Here is a 23,429-nt window from a genome sequence, read left to right on the forward strand (position 1 = left end):
GCAGTTTTACTTTGCATCGGAAAATCACGTATAAAATATATAAGAAATCGTAGATGTTTTATTTTCTGGCAACTTCTTTCAAGGTAAAAAAAAAAAAAAAATAATAAATAATAATACAGGAAAAAAAATAAAATAAAATGAAACTGGATCTTTATCCCCCCCCCCAAAAAAGAAATTGAGATATTTCAATCTATTCAGAATCCATGCATTATTCCACCCTCCTCCAAATATCATGAACCATATTTTTATTTTAATTTTCGAATTCTTTTCTATATAAATAAAACAGAAATGCATGTATGTCTGTGTAAATATTTAACCGATAAACCCGTAATCTACTGGTCACGTGACACTGAAATTAACAGAAAACAGTAATCATACACAAAGGATGGTTTATTGAGTAAAATCTTTGTTTGGATGGATGAATAACCCGTACAGAAGTCGGCAAGTTGAAATACAAAATGTTCATTTCAACTTGCCGACATATTTCTATTACTTTTGCGCATGCTCAAAACTAATCATAGCTAAAAGTGGTTTCATTTTAAAACTTTCTGATCTGTCTATCAGGTTAGCTCAAATCGTAGGAAGCGCGGCTGGAGTGCGAAATGTTTTAGTTTTTATTCTAGCTGATGGCATCCAAGTAATTTTAAAAAAATATCTTTTGAATTCAGTACTTAAGACCTTATCTCCACATATATTTATAGAAGTGGGCCTGTGTGTATATATATATATGCATATATATGTATATATGTGCCTATATACTTTTATTAGTGTACATATATGTATAAGAATTGTGTATATGTGCGTATGTCTACTTATGAACCCATATATGTCTGCATTTACTTTGTTTATATATGTGTGCGTGTACGTATGTGTCTCTATGTGGTTGCCTAGAAGTGTACATATGTATATATATATATATATGTATGTATGCAAATGTGCGCGTGCGTTAACCTATGTAATATAAAATAAACCCATTATAAACGACAAGGAACTAGCCGACGTGCAACGACAAACCTTTAAACGAACATCGTACGTGTCCAAAAAAAAAAAAAAAAGGGTTGTTTTGATCACCACCCCCCCAGCACACACATCTACAAACACCTGGGCCACGCCAGGTACCCCCCGCTAGTCTATAATATAAATCTTACCTGTCTGTTTAAATGTACGCATGTACGCATGTATGTATGTATGTTTGTATCTCTGCCAAAAACTTTTGACAGAGGCGGCGGATTTTTCATGAGATCGGTATCGTTTTTAAGCTCGACCCTTCGGATAACGAATATCAAAAAATTGTCCAAAAGCATTAATCCCTTCACCTGCAACTGGGCACTTTTCTACAAGGAGGGTTCGCTTTTTTTTGCCGATATTTTCAAAAGTCATCCTTTCTTTTCGATTGACAAGCCTTAATTTAAACCTTCGTCACTTCCGGTTTGGTAATGGACGCAATGGCAAAGACATCACTTTTTTTCACACTCTTTTCCTCTTTCGCGGTGCAGGTTCGAGCCTGCTTGCCTGCCTACTACAATTTTTTTTTTGTTCAACACACACCTCTAAACACCCAGGCAACGCTGGTCACCCAAGCTAGTTTTTATGGAGTACAATAATGTAGATCAAAAATCCATCTGGAATGTGTGCATGTGTACACCTTTGATTTTATCGGCGTTGCCCCGGCTCAGTATCCAACACTATTTGTATATAGTTAAATGCTAAAGGAAGACTCTGCATCATTAGTGTCTATTATTATCACAATAACAAAACGTTACTAGTGTTTTCCTTCTGAGAAAATTGTTTTTATATTTTTTATTTTTTTAGATTCCATTCCTGATTGCTCTCGTCTCGTCGGTCGAAACGTGACATATCCAGAAGAAGAAGCTGCAGTTTTGACCATTGGTCAACATAACTATCTCATTCCACCCAAAAGTTCATTCCTCATGTCAAATCTGAACTACTTAGAGAAATTACCACATCTTGCAGGTGAGCATTCTTTAATTTTTACTCATACTAACCCCTAAATTACAGGGGCACACTAAGCAGGGAGTTGGGAAGCGAGATGTCCATTCGCTTTACACTTAAATTTCTGCATGTTAGTACACTCTGGGAAGCAGGGTACAAGGAGGGAATTCCAAAGTCTACCACTTGGGTGCAAGTTTTAAATTCTTTCGTTTTATCTATACTCATCTCAAATTACAGGGCACTCTAAACAGGGAGTTGGGCAGCGAGATATCTATTCGCTTTACACTTAAATTTCTGCATGTTAGTACACTCAGGGAAGCAGGATACAGGGAAGAAATTCCAAAGAAACTTTCAGAGCAGAAGACTCTCCGGCATTGATGAATCCCTACAGTGAAGGCGTGGAATTTTGTTGCTTTTCAGTTTATTTACGTTAAGGGGGCACTAATGCTAAAAGTTTGTTGGAGCACATACCATTAAAGTACTTATAAAGCAAGCACAGGGATGCAACATTTCGGGAATGGGACAGAGGTTGGAGCTTGGTTGACAGTGCGGGACCTATTAGATTAGGGACTCTTTTTTGAAACCTGTCTAAGGAGGAGAGACTGGTTGGATATACATTAGTGGAAATATGACAGCAACATTCCATGCATGGGCAAATGATGGTTTTGTAGATATATAAGATACTGTCAGTTTTTTTTTTTCTAGCTCTGTAGGAGGAACCTACCTTCTTTGCAGCAGCCTTGGCAATGTCTTCTATGCTTTTGTTCTAATTGATCTTACCTGTGAATGTAAGGCTCAAGAGTTTTAATGATGAGCTCTCAGGTAGAGTGTTATTTGTCATGGCAATCAATGGCTGGAAAGGTTCTTGTTGAAGGAAAGAAGCTTTGTCTTAGTAGCATTAAATCTTACCATTCATTTACGTCCTCATACAGGAGAGAACTGCCCACCGGAAAGAGCTTGAATGCCAACTAAGCGTCTAAGTTCTCCCTATACAACCTGACACGAGGATACTTATATATATATATATATATATATATGTATATCGATGCTTCCATTCTATCTCAAAAGACAAAGGACACCCCTGTAATGGTAGCTCCACATGTCATTGTGAGGCAAGGCTTGCACAGTCTCCAAGCACATCTCTCTTGAATCGGCACTGCTTGAGTCCAGTGGCAAGGAGTCCAGGACGACTGGAAACAATGCCGAGCTAAGTAGAGAGCACATACAACATCTGTAATACTCAAATGGTCACTCATTTTACTAATGACCAGGCTCAATGTTGCTTAACTTCGGTGATATATATATATATATATATATATATATATATATATATATATATATATATATATATAAAGTATCCTCGTGTCAGGTTGTATAGGGAGAACTTAGACGCTTGAGGAGAGTGTATAGTTGGCATTCAAGCTCATATATATATATATATATATATATATATATATATATATATATATATATATATATATATATATAGTAGAACTCCATGATAGGGTGGCCCTAGGATACGTTTTTTTTTTTCAGGTTACGATGTGAAATATGATGTTTTTCCGGCTAGTGTATTATATACTGTATTTTGTTAGTAATTTTAATGCCGTATTTCAGGGTTCTACTATATATATATATATATATATATATATATATATAGAGAGAGAGAGAGAGAGAGAGATAGATAGATAGATAGATAGATATAAAAGTGAGAATGTGTGTGTGTGTGTGAGGACACTTCTCAACCTATATACTCAACGAATTTTTGATCTACATGCTTGAAATTTGGTACATAGGGTATCCAGACAAGTGGAAAACTTTTTAATCGGTTTTCATCTGGAAAAAAGGGTGCTAAGGGGTCAAAATTGAAAAATTGGTACTCGGGTGGGGGTGGGGGGGTCATCGGATTTTTATCTGTTTGTTAATGGTTTGTAAACACTTTCTAAAGATCGTGGCAAGCTGGTGTAATGGTTATCATACTTGATTCACTGTCTTTAGGTTTTGGTTTCGATCTCAGCTCGAGTATTTTTTTTTTTTTTACTTACAAGAAGTAAACTGTTTAGAAAAAAAAACATAATACTCGTATGCACATATCTCAGTTTCGGGAATTTAACGGTACGTTTAATACTGGGCAACGCCAGTACATCTTCTAGTGTGTATATATATATTTGTGAAAATGATACTCAAGATGAGAACAGTAGCCCAAAGAATCCAAATAATTAATCCTCATCTAAAAAGTTCAGAAATGTAGCCTAAACAGCTGTTAGTTATAGAAAGAATGGCAAACAGGCATAATATAGGTTGAATATGATTTTGACATAAATATCAAGGAATGGTTTTTAGAAAAGCAGTTTTAGATCAGAAGTTTGAAAAGGTCACACGAGTACACTGACCGTATTTGATGAATATCATTATCTGCCAGCAAATAGCAAAAGGTGCTAATTTTGAAATAGGATCCAGCTCCATATTATGGCGCGATTTCACGTCTGGCATATTTTTAATATTGAGTTATTCCAAATATCTTTGCCAAAGTTATTTAGTTTTATAAACATGGTTTTATTTCAAGGCTGCTGCGAATTTGTTGATTGATCTACAAGGGTCGTTCCAAAAGTAAAGCCTCCTATTTTTTTTTTTCATTAAAAAAAAACTAAAACGTTGAAGAGTTATGAAGACGGGAGTGGTACTATTAAAAGGAGCAACGTCTTTCGCTCCGGAATTTTAATTTTTTCTGCAGTTCTGGTGAGTTCTGGAGAAGCTTGAATTATTTAGATTTATCTCCCTTGTTCCTTCTGTTACATGATAAGGGCTGTCCCCTTTTCATATAAGTATAAAAATAGAGAGATTTAGTTAAAATGAAAATGCAATAGAATAGACGAAATTCGAACCTCGTAATTTAGGTTTAGAAATAGATTACGAGAGAGAATTAGCAAATGGAATGTAAAAACAAACCATTGTTTAGCTTAGAGATAAAATAGTTTTAAGAAAAGAATGTGCATTTGTCAATTCTGTTATGAAATTCAATTGAAGAATGCAACTATAAGATAATTTAATAAACGTGTTTTTAACATATTGGAAATAAAGGTTACTGGAAATATAGGTTAAAATTCCTTTTGTAAACAAAGGAAAAAGTTTTAGACACGCATTTCCAGAACACGTGAAAGAAGACACATGTTTTAACATGTGTATGACGTCATGGAAAATGGGAAGTTCTCGATATAGTTAGAAACTTTAGAGTTAAGCAGAGGGAGTCTGAGAGGGAGTCTGAGGACGAGAGACGACAGTCTGGAGTCCAGAGATGGGAGTCGAACGTCTGGAAGCGAGACGGTTACCTTTGAAACATAGAATGTAAAACTTTGAATTCCTGACTAAGAAAACCACGACCGGTCGAAGAAGAAATAAACCCATCATGTGTTTTTATAAACGTCGTCTTTGTGTTGTAATTCTACCAAAAAGGTAAAGTGAAATTGTCATTATATGTCTTATATATCATGTGTTTTAAAATGTCTTTACATACACAATGTCTCGACATCTCATATCTACAATGTGAACACTATATATCTCAACACTACCTCCTCACTAACACTTCTAAGTATGAACATTTTATATATATGAATCTCTTCATAACACGAACACAGAACGCAACATCTCACTTAATAAGACTCTCTAAGACTCACTTTTAATAAGACTTCATAACAAACAACAACAACAACAATAACAATAATAACAACAATAGCACCAACAAAAAGAATAATCATAATAATGAAAAACCTATATACAACACTTCAACCTGCTTTCAAGATGGCATTGCAAGATCGTTGCTCATAGTTTAGCCACAAAATTTGATTTTCTTAAAGTAAAACTACTTGATCAATTTGTGTGATTTTTGTGTATAATATTTTCTTACCATCACGAGTATTTACATCATAAAGACTTTTTGTTTTTCATGAGGTGGTGGTGGTGGTGGGAGTTCTGGATAGTATGACTTAGTTTTACGTAGAGGGTCATTTAAAGTGATGTAGACTTTACGAGAGAGAGAGAGAGAGAGAGAGAGAGAGAGAGAGAGAGAGAGAGAGAGAGAGAGAGAGCTTAAAAGATACGTATCATTAGTTAAGTCAGTCCGAGTTGGGAGAGGGAGAGGGACGGCATTTAGATCGGGATAGCTCCAAGTAGAGAGGATCATAAATTGGTGATTGTCAGAATCAGCCTTGCAACTTTCAAATGGGGAAACATCTGTAATAAAAGTTGCTGAAAATACAACTGGAGATTTGTTGATTCATTGGAATTAATTTTTTTTTCAACTAGAGACAGACCAGGTATGTTTCTCTGATTGGCCCGATGTTAAAACCCCAGTTGTAAATGTTACATGTCCGTTGTTAAACTGTATCTGTTAATATATCAACACTGTCGTAAGGCTTATACACGCATCAATTCAATGAGCAATAGAAAAACTAGATTAGACGAACACATGTATATACACACGACTGTGACGTGTATATATACTTTGTAAACATATATTCATTATAACATTTTATACCACTAAACGATACACGAATTGAGACACGAGTGTGTGTAATATATATATATATATATATATATATATATATATATATATATATATATATATATATATATATATAGGCGTATGTATACATAATATATACACCCTTCAGCAACAACAATATAATTGTTTTTTCTTAATTTTTGACTGTTTGCTAGCGTTTTAAACATTGGATATTGATTTCGGTAAAAAAAAAACAATTTATTTTAGTTCAGCGTCTTCAGACGGTTTAAGTAACTTGCTCGGAATATGCCTTTGATAATGTGGTCTCTATTCTGCTTAAGCCTGCATTTCAAACATGGTTAGTGCCATGGGGTGTGTATACACCTCAATACAAAAATGTTTAGAGTGTTGTTAGTTTAATTCATGATATACTGACAGACCTTGTTAAACAGTTTCAATCACTTGTAGTTTGTTAATATTAATAAAAAAATAATACGATAAAATCTATCTATCTATATATCTATAAAAGTCAAAGTGTCTGTCTGTACGTGTGTGTGTGTCTATTTCCCTACGCAATAACTCTGTCAATTTTTTGTCTACAGACTCGAAATTTGATATACAGGGTACTGAGATTTGGGAAAATCGATGTGATCGGTTTTCGGCCATAAATTTGGTGATTAAGGAGTCAAAGTTCAACGATTTGACCTTTGAGAACTCTACCAAACTCGTCCTACAATTTTGGGTCTAAACACTTGAAATTATAGATATAGATTCCTTGGACATGGATCTAACTTAATGATTTGAGCCCTAAACAATAAATATTAAGGGGTTATAATAGGTCAAAGTTAAAAAAAATTGACCGTTTTCTTGTTGTTTTTTTTTGCTCAGCATACACCTCAAAACACCAGGCACCCATGCTAGTATATCTATAAAAGTGAAAGTGTCTGTGTGTGTGTGTGTGTCTGTCTGTGTACATTTCCCCAGAGAATAACTCTGTCAATTTTCAGTCTACAGACTCGAAATTTGATATACAGAGTATTGAGATTTGGGAAAATCTTTGTGATTGGTTGTCGGCCAGAAATTTGTCTGTTCAGGGGTCCAAGTTCAACGATTTGACCTTTGAGAACTCTACCAAACTTCTCCAGCAATTTTGGGTCTAAACACTTGAAATTTTAGATATAGGTTCCTTGCACATGGATCTAATTTAATAACTTGGTTTGAGCCCCAACCAATAAAGGTTAAGAGGTCATAATAGGGGTCAATGTTAAAAAAATTGAACTTTTTTTTTTTTTGCTCAACATACACCTCCAAACACCCGGGCAACGCCGAGCGTAAATGCTAGTATATCTATAAAAGTTAAATTGTCTGTGTGTGTCTTTGTGTGTACATGTCCCTACCAAATTACTCTGTCAATTTTCAGTCTACAGACTCGAAATTTGACATAACGGGTAGTGAGATTTGGGAAAAAAATTTTAATCGGTTTTTGACCAGAAATTTGGCTGTCAAGGGGTCAAAGTTCAACGATTTTACCTTTGAAAACTCTACCAAACTCCTCCACCAATTTTGGGTCTAAACACCTGAAATTTTAAATGTAGGTTCCTTGGACATAGATCAAACTTTTTAATTCGATTTGCGCCCGAAACAATAAATGTTAAGGGGTTAAAATTGGAGTCAAAGTTAAAAAAATTTGACCTTTCAGCCAATTTTTGGTCTAAACATTTGAAATTTTGCATAAAGTGTATTCAGACATAAAGGAAATTTATTAATCGGTTTTTGGCCGAAAATTGGCTACCAAGGGGCCAAAGTTAAAAATATTTGACCTTTGAAGACTCTAGCAATCTATGCAGCAAATTTTGGGTCCAAACATTTGCAATTTTACATAAAGGGTATTCAGACAGGCAGCAAGCTTTTTCATCAGTTTTGGGGCTAAAATTTGGTTGCCATGAGGTCAAAGTTGAAAGAGTTGACCTTTGCAGAGTCTACTAAACTCCTCTGCCAATTTTTGGTCTAAACACTTTAAATTTTAGATGTAGGTTACCTGGATGTGAGTCAAACTTTTTAGTATATATATATATATATATATATATATATATATATATATATATATATATATATATATATACACACACACATAAAATTATGAATTGTACATAGGGCCCGAGCAAAGCTGGGCTGAACTGCTAGTATATATATAAAACCAAGGAAAAATTTTTAAAATCTTAATTCGCAAATCAAAAAAAATAACCACAGGATACACCATTTTGTGTTATTTTTTAAATATCTATGATGAACACAAAATGTTTCCATGAATTGAAATAGCAAGAGAAATGAATATGAGTTCGTTACATAAACATTTCTTTTCAATTTGATCCACCGCCAAAGAAATATGAGATACAACTGCGCTGTATTACGTGTGCTACACCGTCACTAGTTTACAATAATTGTTGTGATATTAAATAATTTCGAAAGGGTTGATATGGTGTAGAATCAGACAAACGTTTGTGACGAAATAATTGCATAATTTTGTTGCATTTTGTTTCAAGCATGTCTAACTCTGCCCTCGTGGGGAGGCAGGTAAACAAAACAAAAATAAATAGTGCTAGATTCACCTTGCCGAAATAGTTGCATAATTTTGTTGCATTTTGTTTCAAGCGGACCTTTCGATTTAATAGTGAGTTGTTCTTAGCCTTTGAGCCAGGATCAAAGTGTAGTATCTGTTCTTCAGGTGCTGCACTACACTTTTTTTTGATCTCGATTAATGGAGGAGAAATTCATGACTGATACAATTTTTATTTTTGTTACTGATCAGAGTGCCCCCTTCTGGGCAGCTGGGTCCCCCCCCCCACACATTAAAAACCGATCTCATGTCTAACTCTGCCCTCGTGGGGAGGCAGGTAAACAAAACAAAAATAAATAGTGCTAGATTCACCTTGCCGAAATAGTTGCATAATTTTGTTGCATTTTGTTTCAAGCGGACCTTTCGATTTAATAGTGAGTTGTTCTTAGCCTTTGAGCCAGGATCAAAGTGTAGTATCTGTTCTTCAGGTGCTGCACTACACTTTTTTTTGATCTCGATTAATGGAGGAGAAATTCATGACTGATACAATTTTTATTTTTGTTACTGATCAGAGTGCCCCCTTCTGGGCAGCTGGGTCCCCCCCCCCCACACATTAAAAACCGATCTCATGTCTAACTCTGCCCTCGTGGGGAGGCAGGTAAACAAAACAAAAATAAATAGTGCTAGATTCACCTTGCCGAAATAGTTGCATAATTTTATTGCATTTTGTTTCAGGCGGACCTTTTGGTTTAATAGTGATGGATCCACCTTGGCAAAATAAATCTGTTAAAAGACAGAAATCGTAAGTATTTCACATATTTATCTAACCCTAAACCTAAACCTAAGCCTAACCCTAAACCTAAACCTAACCATAACCCTAAACCTAAACCTAACCCATAAAAGGTCGACTCATCCTTACATTAAGGTTATTAACAAATCTCATGAAACGTTCTTTCTGCAAATTCACTCCTGAAATATGTTGTTTTCCTTGATTTTTGTATGTTTTTACTGTTTAATAGAGAAAATAACGGTTATTTTAAAACATTTTACGTCCATCAAATTATTCCAGTTGATTCAAGGCTCTTTTTACCGTGTTTAACAAAAAAAAAAAAAAACAGTGGTGATTATTAAAGTATTTTTATTAAGTTCAGCGAGTTATTTCCCTTAATTCTTGTTTATTTTAACCGTGTTTAATAGAGAAAATTCAGGAGTATTCTATTTCTTATACAACATTCTTTCTGCAAATTCATACCTGAAATATGTCTCTCTCTTTATGTCCTCGTCGTCAGACTACTGAGAGAGTATGGTGTTCAGGTCTCTGCTCCATGTCTAATACGTGATATCCGGCATCTGGCGAAAGTTCTAAGATTGGTTACTCGAATGGTCTATCGAATCTTATGAAAGGATTTTAAAAAAGTAAATATATTTTGTTTTGTTGGCAACCGTCCATCTCGTCTATATCGACTCATCCTCCAAGCCCTCTAAACATTCCATCAGGCTGCTAACAAAACAAGGAGTATTCTATTTTTCATGCGACGTTCTTTCTGCAAACTCACTTCTGAAATGTTCCTCCCTTGTTATATCTTCATTGTTAGATTAAATTATCTATATATATGAAAGCGAAAATGTGTGTATGTATGTTTGCTTTTTGTGTATGTCCAAGAAAGGCTTTTTTCCGAGAAACGGTCGGTCGGCTCACAACTTATTAAAACTTTTTATATCACATATAAATCATAATATCTCCGAGTTAACAATGGAGGTCGCCTGTCTGTTTAATTTGCTCGACTTCGCGAAGATAAATATTCAACATTTTTCGCTCGCCGCATGTGGATTGGGCTTTTATCTATAATAAAAGTGACACTAATTCTGGCGGTATTTTTCTGGTCACGATCGCCGGAAATGTCCGAAAGCAATCAGATTTGATCAATGTGGAAATATTTTCCTTATATCAGACAATTGCTATTCAATTTGGACAAGGGGAGCTGGTCCCCCCCAACATCTTGGGAAAATAAAAATAAAAAAAGTGTTCCCGCATTTAAAGAAAATACTACCCCGCATGTCAAAATTGACCTCATTAAGTCGTGCACTTGTCAATTCTAAGTAATTAAATAAATTCAAACTTGTTTCTGTTAGTATTTCGCGGTGGCCCAGTGGTTAACGTTGCACTTTTTTTTTTTTTCACACTTTAATTTCCAACTTTGCCTCATACTTCCCTAACAAAACTTTTTTTTTTATTTTACCCCCCCCCCCCCTCGGAGTTTTGATTTACCCAAAACCACACACACATCCAAACACCCGGGAAACGCCGGGTACCCCCCGCTAGTCTATATATAAAATTGTGTATGTATGTTTGTAGATTTCTGTGTGAATTTTCACAGGTGCTCGGCTACTGTATCGACTCGTCCTTGAATCTATCTAAACATTGCATTCAAGCTGCTAACAAAACAAAGAGTATTCTCTTTTTCATGTGACATTCTTTCCGTAAACTTACTCCTGAAATATTTCTCTCTCTTTATAAATTCTTTATATTCTTCTGTGTAAATTTCTATCACTGTTTTCCCTATATGATGATTGAAGCATAATTGTTTTATTTTTCTGGCAAATTAATTGAATTGAACTCCTGTTTAAAATACAACTATTTTTTTTTATCAAAACCCATTAGATTTTTTTTTTCATCTCCTTAAAAAATAGTTAATTTTGAATATTATCTCTATATAAAGTTAGGTATGTATGTATGTTTGTATATTTTTATGTGAATTTGCACAGGTGCTCAGCTACTGTATCGACTCGTCCTTTAAGACATCAAAACATTGCATTTAGATCGTTAACAAAGCAAGGAGTATCCTGTTTCTCATGCGACGTTCTTTCTATAAACTCACTTTCTGAAATATTTTTCCATTTTTATGTCTCCATTGTCAGGTTAGAGTATAGTGTCCTGGCCTACGAGATTTCTAGCATTTGGAGGGAGTTCAAAGACTGGCTACTCAATTGGTATAGGGTTTATCGGATCTGCCAAATAAATTGAATCAATAAATTCAAGTCCAATGTAAACAAGTTCGTGTTGAGCCGTCTCCTTAAATAATTTAAATTCTACCCAATGGTGTACCATTAACGATTTCTAGACTACCATCTTACATTCATTAACGTTTATCCTTGAATATGAATGTATTTTTGTATATTTTTATGTGATTTTGCACAGGTGCTCGGTTACTGTATCGACTCGTCTTTTAAGACATCAGAACATTGCATTCAGGTTGTTAACAAAGCAAGGAGTATCCTGTTTCTCACGTGACGTTCTTTCTGCAAACTCACATCTGTAATATTTCTCCATTTTTATGTCTTCCTCTTCAGAATAACGTTAGAGTTTGTTATCCCAGCCTCTTCCTCATATCTAATACGTGATATCTAACACCTGGAAAGAATTCAAAGTATGGCTACTTGAACGGTGCAGAATCTATCGGATCTGTTAAATAAATTGAATTGAACTCAAGGGGAAAAGGATCTAAAGCGTTGCTCGTAGGAAAGTTTACATAAACAATTAACGCTACTTATTTGGATTATTATCTTTATCTTGATTGTTATTGTTTTCACGGATCATCTAAATAAATTGAATCAATAAATTCTACCCAATGGTGTACCATTAACGATTTCTAGACTACCATCTTACATTTATTCTCGAGTACCCTTCGGTCCTGGATATGACCTTAAACTATATCCAATGATGAGGCCCCAGCTTGCGGGCTTTGGGGAGTGTGGAGCTACCCTTTTATTACCATTGCTCCCAGGTCCACTCTCATCTGGAGTGGTAGTATCTGTTAGGGTCCCAACTATGGGTTAAATAGAAAATGACTTGAAAAAAAATATATATATTCTATGAAAAATTTTTTTTTCCAAATCACTGGATTCGGCATTAAATAACCTGAAAAGGGTTGATATGCCGTAAAACAACCAACCAACCAACCAATCGAGTAGCCTTCGTGCCTCAATAAGTGGTGACTATCTTTTTTAAATAAAAGAAAAAGAACCAAAATGGTCAACAGACATTTTTAATTAATTGGAACGTCTAGTTTTTTCGTCAGAGAAAGATTTAAAAAAAAAAAAAAAAAAAAACAATATCCAAATCGTAAGGAGCTTGGTTAAAAAAAAAATCTGGTCAGGAAAGATGGAGGAAGTTATCAAAGTGTTAGGTTAGTAATAAGAAGAAACACAGAGTTCAAAGACTTGAATATAAAAGCCGACTCAAAAAGCTTGGCCTTTTCTTTCTCTCTCTCTCTCTTTTTTTTTTTTTTTTTAAAGGAATCACAACTTATCAAGGCCTGGGGGCCACTCGAGGAGAAAGATTAACAAGTGTATAGTAGTCAATGGGAAAATGTGGTAGTAATAGTTATTGATGCAACCGAATACACATGTCACATGGGCTATTTCGGTAAGCGCTGTGGGGGGGGGATCAAACGATTCAGCTAAAGCGCCTAATGGGAAACGCATGTCAGAAAAACAGTTTTCCACGATCACAGAATCTGTTCTTTTTTTTATGTATTTTTTAATCGAGTATATGAATTTATCTTCAGTCAGGCCTAATTAGCATTTAGGTTGACAAATGAAACTTTGCTTTTGACTGGCCAATATTACCAATAACAGGGTACAACAATAACGAATGCTGTACCCTGTCATTCGTAATGCAATAATATATACTCAGCGACAATTTTTTATTCAAATAAAGACCTGGCCAGAGATAAATTAATTTTATAAAACCGTCCATCACATACCAGTATTTTTTTTTTTACATAAGCATCACCACTTATCAAGGCCCAGAGATCACTCGAGGATAAGGGTTAAGAGTGTACAGTAGTCAATTGGACAATATAGTAATTGTTAGTAATGGAAATTCGGTAAATTTGTTAACTTAAGTGGAATGGCTCATCAAGAACTTGTTTACGTTGGACTTGAAAACAATCAAATTGTAGTCCGCTGGAAAGCAGGAAAACGGAAGACAGTTCCACAGGTGTGCACTTCTAAGAAAGAAGCTTTGTTCATGGAATCTACGTTTAGGTTTAGGCACAGATAAAGGGTGGGGGAAATTATTGATAGTGTTTTCAGCTAGACGAGTGTTTCTTGTGAAAGTTTGGCGATGGGGACCAGAAATTGAAGCTCAGTCGAGCACTTGCCATGAAAATAACGATAAAGCAGAGACAAACTCGCAACATCTCTTCTGTGAGATAGAGATTCTAGGGAAGAGAAAAGGACATCTCCTACGAGGCTACGAAGTCTATTTTGAACTCTATCAAGGCAGAACTAACAGCTCCTGCCCAGATGTGGCAACAGTACTCCATCCAAAATGCATATTAAATCGATGATGGTGGTGGTGGTGACGGTGGTAGTGATGATGATGATGATGATGATGATGACGACGACAGTGGTGATAGTGGTTGTGATGATGATGGCGATAGTGGTGATGATGATGATGGTGGGGTGGTGGTGATGATGGTAGTGTGCTAATCAAGAGCTAGCCACATTAGTTGCCGTATCAGAGATGCTGAGTACTTTGGAAGAAAAATGTGTCAATCAACAAATGATGGTTTGGTGTGCCTGTGTCATTGGCCTCAGATTACATACAATCTAACATAAATGTCTTGTTATGTTCCCGAAGTCAGACCTAAATAGCATTTAAGTTGACAAATCAAACTTTGCTTCTTATTAACCAATTTTCATTATCATATAATAACGTTATAATCATGTTGACATAATCATTTCATTAGGTCACCAAGGTTAAGCAATATTGAGCCAGGTCAGTATTAAATGGGTGACTATTGGGCAATACCAGGTGCGGTATGTGTTCTCTGCTTATCTCGGCATTGTTTCCAGTCATCCTGAACTTATCCTTGCCACTAGTATCAAGCAGTGTCGATTCAGGAGTGGTGTGGTTAGAAATTGTGCAACTCCGTACTTCGATACAATTTATTTAAAATTACTTTGTTTCGCTTAAACGACTCATAATATTAAAAATAAAAATCGCTTCTATTGTTTAAAAGGAAATTTGTCTGCCTGTGTGTCTATGCATTCGTTCCCTATCGACTTGAAAATGGTTGGGCCGATTTTATGAAATTTCACACAAAGATACTTTATGTGCCTGGCAGCGTTCTTAGATAGGTTTTGTATCGGAATGTCTTCAATAATTATCGATAATCGAAATAATCCGCTGAAAGAAGGAACAGGCGATTTTGACCGAAGTTAACACTTTATACAACTTAACATCACAAGTGCATCTGAGAAGTTTTATTACCACACAAGCCGAAAGGCCCGACATATAAAATCAACAGTAGATTCTTTGATATGACAGTGGCGCGTTCGAAATTAATGCTTCTGTTTAGAGCACAATTGAAGCATTATCCTTGACTTTTGCGCTTAAAATTTTAATTTAAGCCAATATATATATAAAAATAATTTTATAAAATTATCAGTAGGTTATTTATAGTGCAATGTAGGTTACAATGCATTATAAACTAAGTCACTATGAGAGGCATGTGAAGCTTCCTCTTGGTGCACTGCAATGGGTCCCCGACTAGAGACGGCAATCAATCGATTTGATTGGAAAATGTGCAATTTCACTGATTTCGATAACAATAAAATATTGGAGAGTAAAATATTTGTTGATTCTTATTAATCCTGGGCAACGTCGGGTCTCCCTGTTAGTATTAACATAAAAATGTTTGTTAGTTAAAAAAAAAAAAAAAAGTAGCAAGATGAATGTAAAGTTTAGTCAAATAAGTAAATTTCGAAATGGCAAGTTACAACGCTCTATTTCAAATTAATTCAACAATCTATTTTTTTAAGTATGAGGGTCGTTCTCAATGTAAAGCCTCCTATTTTTTTTTTACTTAAAAAGTTGAAAAGCTACGAAGATGGAACTGGTACCATTAAAACGAGCGACCCTTTATGCTCCAAAATTTATTTTTCTCCACAGTTACTACCATTCTCAATGCACTTTTTGCCAGCGATGAACGATGGCTGTGCATGGGCGTCTGGAGCATACTTTATTATAGTAGGGTCGTTCCAGAAGTAAAGCCTCCTATTTTTTTACTCAGAAAGTTTAAGAGCTATCAAGATAGGAGTGGTACCATTAAAACGAGTGACATTTAGTTCTTCAGAATATATTTTCCTACATAGTCATCACCATTCTCAATGCCCTTTTGTCAAGAATTCAATGAGACATCTCTGCTTTTGGTGTACCGCCATGACAGGAGTTGCTTTCTTAGAGTCTCACACCATCAACATCTGTAACAGAGAGATGAAACTTCCAGTTCATGAATGTATAAGTTCAGTTATCATACCAATTGGTTGCATCCCTCTGCCTGTTTTACAAGCATTTTAATATTGGATGTTCCAACAAACTGCAAGCCCTTGTACCGCCTCCCCCTTGATGTAAATACTCCTGAAAAAACTTGACAAGCAGCAAAGTCCCACCTCTACACAGTAGAGATCTCTAGATGTAAGAAAGCTTTCAACTCTAATAGTTTCTTCCCCAGAACTGCTAGACTTTGGAATTCCCTTTTGGCTTCCTGCTTCCCCAACTGTATTGACACATGCAGAAATTCAAGTGTTATGTGAACAGACATCTTGCTGTTCAACTCCCTAAATTGTATCCCTGCATCATATGTCTCTGATAGTAGCCCCCTACATTAAATTGGCACTGTGCCTTGTTTGGGATGAAAATTAAAAAAAAAAAAAAATATTGCAATCCCTCTGATCCATTCAGGCGGATTAAAATTAAGAATATGAATGGCTGACTGAGGAGCAGATTAAAGGAGACGCTTCAGGATGTTACCAACTCCAACCACAAATAACCGTTCAGTTTGACGACATGCTAGATTATTACTTGAACCATGTAGCTAATATGTATGCCTTCCTTGAATCTCTTATGCCACTCGAAAACTGATGCTCAATTCATGCAAGATGGTCCAAAAGCAGTCTGAAGCATTCCATACGTTTCTGTGGCATTTTTTTTTTCACGTTTAAAACAAGAATTTTATTGCAGATCGTTCTTCTAAAATGTCCTCACGTCCAGATTGTATTTCTAAAATTCACCAGCTGTAACAATCAGGCTTTAGTAGGGTGTATTCCAATTGCTGCTATAGCTGTTCATTTGAACCTTAAATCATGAAAATTAATGATCTCACAGGATGTATAGCAATTACATATTGAATTTTCAAGAGTCTATGAGAATTTTTTACAAAAAAAAAAAAGTCTGGAAACTTATTGAAGGCACCTGGTAAGTCCTTTTCGCTGGATATATAACAAATAAACACATATATAACAAAGAACCACATAATACATAACAAATAAACACATATATAACAAAGAACCACATAATACATAACAAATAAACACATATATAACAAAGAACCACATAATATATAATTGTTATATAACAAATAAACACATATATAACAAATAAACGCCTAATATATAACAAAGAAACACATAATATATAACAAATAAACACCTAACATATAACAAATAAACACATAATATATAACAAAGAAACACATAATATATAACAAATAAACACATAATATATAACAAAGAAACACATAATATATAGAAAGAAACACATAATATATAACAAATAAACACCTAATATATAACAAATAAACACAATATATAACAAATAAACACAATATATAACAAATAAACACATATATAACAAATACACACATAATATATAACAAATACACACATAATATATAACAAATAAACACATAATATATAACAAATAAACACATAATATATAACAAAAAACACATAATATATAACAAATAAACACCTAATATAGAACAAATAAACACTTAATCTATAACAAAGAAACACCTAATATATAACAAAGAAACACATAATATATAACAAATAAACACATAATATATAACAAATAAACACATAATATATAACAAATAAACACATAATATATAACAAATAAACACCTAATATATAACAAATAAACACCAAATATATAACAGAGAAATACATAATATATAACAAATAAACACATAATTCCATATAAATAGAAATGCACGCATTATTGATTTAACGTTTTGTAATATATTTATGTCTCTTTGTCGAGTGTGCTTGCGGGTTGTAGCTTCGAGAGTATGTTTATGAGTCTTCGCAATGGACGAGTCTGTAGTGAGTTTTGTCTTTCTCCTTTTGTAGGTATGAACTCTCGTTGGTTCCTTCCAGCGAGATTGAAATTCCACAGTCAAAATATCACTTCACTACAGTTTAAAAAAACACAAGCCCATTCCAATATATATATATATATATATATATATATATATATATATATATATATTTACACACACGTTCTTCTTTTTATGTCAGCCCTGCCGGCCCTAAACCTTTCTTTCTATCATTCACACTGAAGAAGATCGAAGGATCAGTCGAAAATTTTGTGCTCTTGAAAAAAAAACACACCAACAAATTGGAACTAGATACAGAAATTATGTAAACATTTATATATTTTTGTATTGATTATTTTTGTAGCCGAAACAATAATGTAACTTAACAGAAAGATACGGTAATAAAAAATAAAACGCATATTTGCTCTACAACAGTATTGAGCACTTTCTTCAGTTTTTATTAATTACCATCTCCACTAAACCATATATATATATATATATATATATATATATATATATATATATATATATATATATATATATATATATATATAGTTTAGTGGAGATGGTAATTAACTACACCGATGAAGACTGAAGGATCGGTCGAAACTTATAAAAAAAGTTTTTTAATTTTTTTTTTCATAATATTATTTTGTATTCCTGCACGTCACAAATTGAAAACGAATAAAGAAAAGTTATAAGCTTTTATACTTTTCGTATTCCTTTTTATACATTTCCATTCATATATATATATATATATATATATATATATATATGAAAATATTGCTTATTCAATTATATTTCACCCTTTATTTATACTAATCCCTTTCTGCATGAAACTCAATGTATGTTAAATATAACTACAGAGCTATAGGTTGATGTAAAAATAATGTCGTTTTTTGACATGACACTTCATGTCAAGAAAACATTATTTTTTGCACCAACCTAATACTAATAAATGACAAGAAGTCTATATTCCAAATTTCAAGATGTTGCCCATCTTACTGTTTATTTCTTTCTGCGTGTTAAAATCTTCAATTCTTAACAGCACCTATTTCATAGTACAGAAATATTCACACACACACACACACACACACACACACACACACACACACACACACACACACACACATATATTTATTATTGTCAGGTCATGTCATATGCTACTGGTACCATGTAACCCAGTACTACCTGCCTCATGGTCGGATCACTGGCGACTGAACTGGTTCCCCCATCAGACTTGTTTTTGTGAGGAGGGTGGCTAGTCTCCCTGAAGGATTAAAAACGAGACCTTTCAAAAGGCGAATGAACCCTTTTTCGGGGTCAACGGCCAACTAGCACCGCGTGTGTTTGTGTGTATGTATGTGTGTGTTGGGGTGGAGAGGGCTCCCGTAAGCCGTGGTGAAGGCAGCCTTTCTAGGAAAAGCAAATCTCTGATTTAAAAAACCATAAAGCGGGAGACCAGTATCCACATTAAGCTGGTCTGCAGTTTAACTTGTTGCTAGCTATCTTGCTCTTGCTTGTTGCTGGATCTCAACATTTTGAACCAAGAGAGAGACTTAGCTGTCGTATAAAGCTAAGACTCTGCAATATCATCTGTGTATAGAAACTCCCTCAGACATTTGTCTATTCAAATGGTCCTGTGGCAAGGAAGTCATTTTTGGGCTCATGGACTTTAAGTGTCTAAGGGAGTGGCACTCGTCTGACAAGACGTTGCAATCATCATATATATATATTATATAATAGTCATCCAGTTATGCAGAATAAAAAATTAGAAGGCATTACTTTTGGAACGATCCTTTTTTTTTTTGGTGTTGATACATGGTGGCTCAGTAGTAATTACTCTAATCTCCTGACTTATTACGGAGCATTCTAACCATTGTGGCAAACTGCATCTATGCATTATTTTGGATCTAAATGTTATGTGTTGCATCGTTGAATAGAAAACAATACACAGATGTAATAATATAGAATAGAATTATTCTGAAAGGTACAATAATAGACGTCCATGTCGGGTAGCAACAGCCGGTAACTAAGTTGGCAAGTAAACCCCAATGAGTTCGCTTATGTAACTCACAGCTTCAACCCTAAACTATATGAACCGTAGTCATGCGTGGTAGGGTTAGGGGTAAAAATTCCGTGAATGTTTTTTTTTTTTTTCTGTGTAACGTGGCGTGGTCATTACTTTTTAACTATGTCGCTACAGTTCAAACCTCTATCAGACCCGCACGCCGTCTGATACCATCACAAAGGAACAAACAAAAATTAAAAAAATCCGTCTAAGCATTTTTTTAAAAAGTGCAAATAAAATACATTTATTTGTGGTTCTTCCAAAACGACGCTTTTCATTATTTTGCAAAAGTTTTTTTTCGCACAGACATGTGCTATTCTTAAAAGTCTCTGTTGCTGCTATCCCATGCCGGGTCCAGCCAGCACTTTCTCACTCTCGACTTTTGCATGTCCATCTTCCCCCATCAGTACACTTTTCCTCTCTCTACTCGACCTTTTTCGTTATGCACACTTGCTAATTTGCATACGTGCTTTAACAGCTGCTGCTGCTAATATTTTTGCTAACTATCCTTCAGCTTCTGCTGATATTTTCACATGTTTTTTTTTTTTTTTTTTTTTTATTACAAGGTAGTCACCACTTATCAAGACCCACAGTCCACTCGGGGATAAGGGTTATTGTGTGTACAGTAATCAATGGGATAGTATCGTAGTAATAGTTAGTATTGGAGATTTGATAAAGCGTCTTACTTAAGGGGACGGTTTACCAGGAATTTGTTTATGTTGGACTTGAAGACATCCAAGTTGTAGTCAGGTGAGAAACAAGCAAACGGAACAGAGTTCCACAGGCGTACACTTCTAAGAAAGAAGTTTTTGTTTGTGGAATCTACGTTTTGATTTAGGCACAGATAAAGAGTGGGGAAAATTACTGACAGTGGTTTCAGCTAGACGGGTGTTTTTTGTGAAAGATTGGCGAGAGGGGACCAGAGATTGGAGCTTAGACGAGCACTTCCCATGGAAATAACGCTAAAACAATGACAGGCTCGCAACATCCTTTCTGTGGAAGAGAGGTTGCAGAAAAGAGAAAAGGGCATTCCCCACTAAGCTACAAAGTCTATTTTTTATTCTGTCAAGGCAGGATAGGCTGTTTTTAGCAGCTCCTGCCCAGATGTGGCAGCAGTACTCCATCCTTGGACGTACTTGGCTTTTATATAGATAGAGAATTGCATCATTAGTGAGATATCTTCTAGAGCGGTAGAAGGATTGCACCATTTTTCCAGCGACCTTAGCAACAGACTTAATGTACGATTCCATTTCAGATCAAGAGTAAAGGTCAATCCCAGAAGATTGTCAAAACATGGAGCCTCCCCAAGACGAGAGCCATCCATTTCATTTGATGCCAAATGGGGATAAGAGCGTTGATGATGTAAAGATAGGAGCTTGGTTTTAGATGCATTAAAAGTAATCAGCCACTTCTTCCCCAACTGTACCACACTCTCAAGCTCAGAGGAGAGAGAATCAGAGAGAACTTTGTCATTTACGGCCTTTGAAGTGTTGCCATAGATGGTCGTGTCATCAGCATAGCTGTCAACGAATGATTTAAGTATATGTTTAGGAAATCATTGATGTAGATCAGGAAGAGAGTTGGACGAAGAATGGACCCCTGAGGGACTCCAGCATTAATACTGTGGGCTTCTGATTTCTGCCCATCAACCATTACTCTTATGAGCCTGAGAAATGATTTAATAATTGAGAAAAAAATTCCAGTTATACCGTACCTGGAAATCTTGGACTGTTCTTTTATGGGTCTTTAGCTGGTTTAAATAGTTTTTAAGGAGTCAAAATAGGGTCTTTTACGTATAACCATGTAGCCATCTTGAAACTGCACAAGTATTATTACCTTTGTGTTATTTTGTATCCGATTTAAGAGCCTGAATGATGGGGGGGGGCTTAACTCTGGAATTAACTGTTGATGGCTGTCTTGGTTTGCGGGGGGCTGCGGTTTCTCATTTTGAAAAAAAAATCTAATTTATAAAACTCACTGTCAGTCTGTCTCCATATTTTCAAACTCCATCTCTTCCGAAACTAAAAGTCACAGAGCAGCGCTAGGGGCCTGAAATGATTGGATTTTTTTATGGACCGTTCTTTTATGGGTCTTTAGCCAAATAAAATAGTTTTTAAGGGGTCAAAAAGGGGTTAAAATCGAAAAACTCATTATAGATTTTGTACATTTATCTTAGTTTATTTTTAATCAGTTCATATGTGTATCACGTTGGTACAGTGGTAACGTCACCAGCTTTGAATGCTACAGTTTTGCTTTCAGTTTCGATTCTAGCTGATGGCACCTAAATACTTTTTCTTTTTACTTTTCAAATCATGGCTCTATGGACAAATTAAAATATCATATTTAAACGTATTTTACGACCGGGCAAAGCCGGGCACCCCATCCTCCTCATCGCTAATATGATTTAATAATTTTGTTTGGCAAGTCTAGCCATTTTGTTTTTTTTTTTGATGCAGACTCGAGAATGATCTTTTGTAAATACGGAAATAATTTATGAACTCGTCCATTAGGACTTGTGCCAAACAGCCAATTATATTACATTAATAATTTAGTTAGGCTTTAGTCTGGAAACTTTCTAAATTGTATAAAATATTTATGATGATCATTTCAGCATTATGATCATCATATACGGTTTTACATCTCTTTTACGTGGTGCTTGTATTGTGTTTTAGTGTTCATTAAATATAAAAACTGAAAAGTTGATTCGCCATGAAACGGTTAGGGTTGAACTCACTCTGTTTTCATCACGTTGGGCACGCCCCTGCTATTCGTGCCAATCCAGCGATGCATTTTGAGGGTGCTGGACATGGTCCCGTTATCATAACTTGGATCGGTAGAGAGCATGTGCTGTACAGCGGCGCATCTCCGATCGCACTCGTTGAACATTGTATCACTTTCAGACATGATAGAAGGCTCCTATCGCTGTTGGGATTTGTACACAACTGGCCAACTAGTAGATGGTCTGAAAAAAAAAAAAAGAAAAAAAAAACTGTTTTCATCAAACGAAAATGGAATCGTCGTTTTTTTTTTTCTTCTTCTTTTTTTTTTCGGGTGACAATGTTATTGTTCCACCCTGTATAAAAACTGAAAAGTTGATTCGCCATGAAACGGTTAGGATTGAACTCACTCTGACAACTTTGGAGATGGGGTTACTTTGCAGGGCTTTAAAAATTAGAA

General features: G+C 35.0%; 1 protein-coding gene across 1 annotated transcript in view; it reads left to right on the forward strand.

Annotated features, from left to right (window-relative positions):
• The window catches only part of LOC145287758 (N(6)-adenine-specific methyltransferase METTL4-like), a 769,319-nt gene that overhangs the window by 392,992 nt on the left and 352,898 nt on the right, over positions 1–23,429 (forward strand). Inside the window, exons 4-5 of the mRNA XM_080135539.1 lie at positions 1,813–1,974; positions 9,747–9,813. Of these exons, the coding sequence (XP_079991665.1) occupies positions 1,813–1,974; positions 9,747–9,813 (229 nt within the window). The remainder of the gene's footprint in view (positions 1–1,812; positions 1,975–9,746; positions 9,814–23,429) is intronic.

This window comes from Euprymna scolopes, chromosome 11, assembly GCF_053919585.1.
Source record: "Euprymna scolopes isolate OS-2025 chromosome 11, ASM5391958v1, whole genome shotgun sequence".
Taxonomy (NCBI): Eukaryota; Metazoa; Mollusca; class Cephalopoda; order Sepiida; family Sepiolidae; genus Euprymna; species Euprymna scolopes.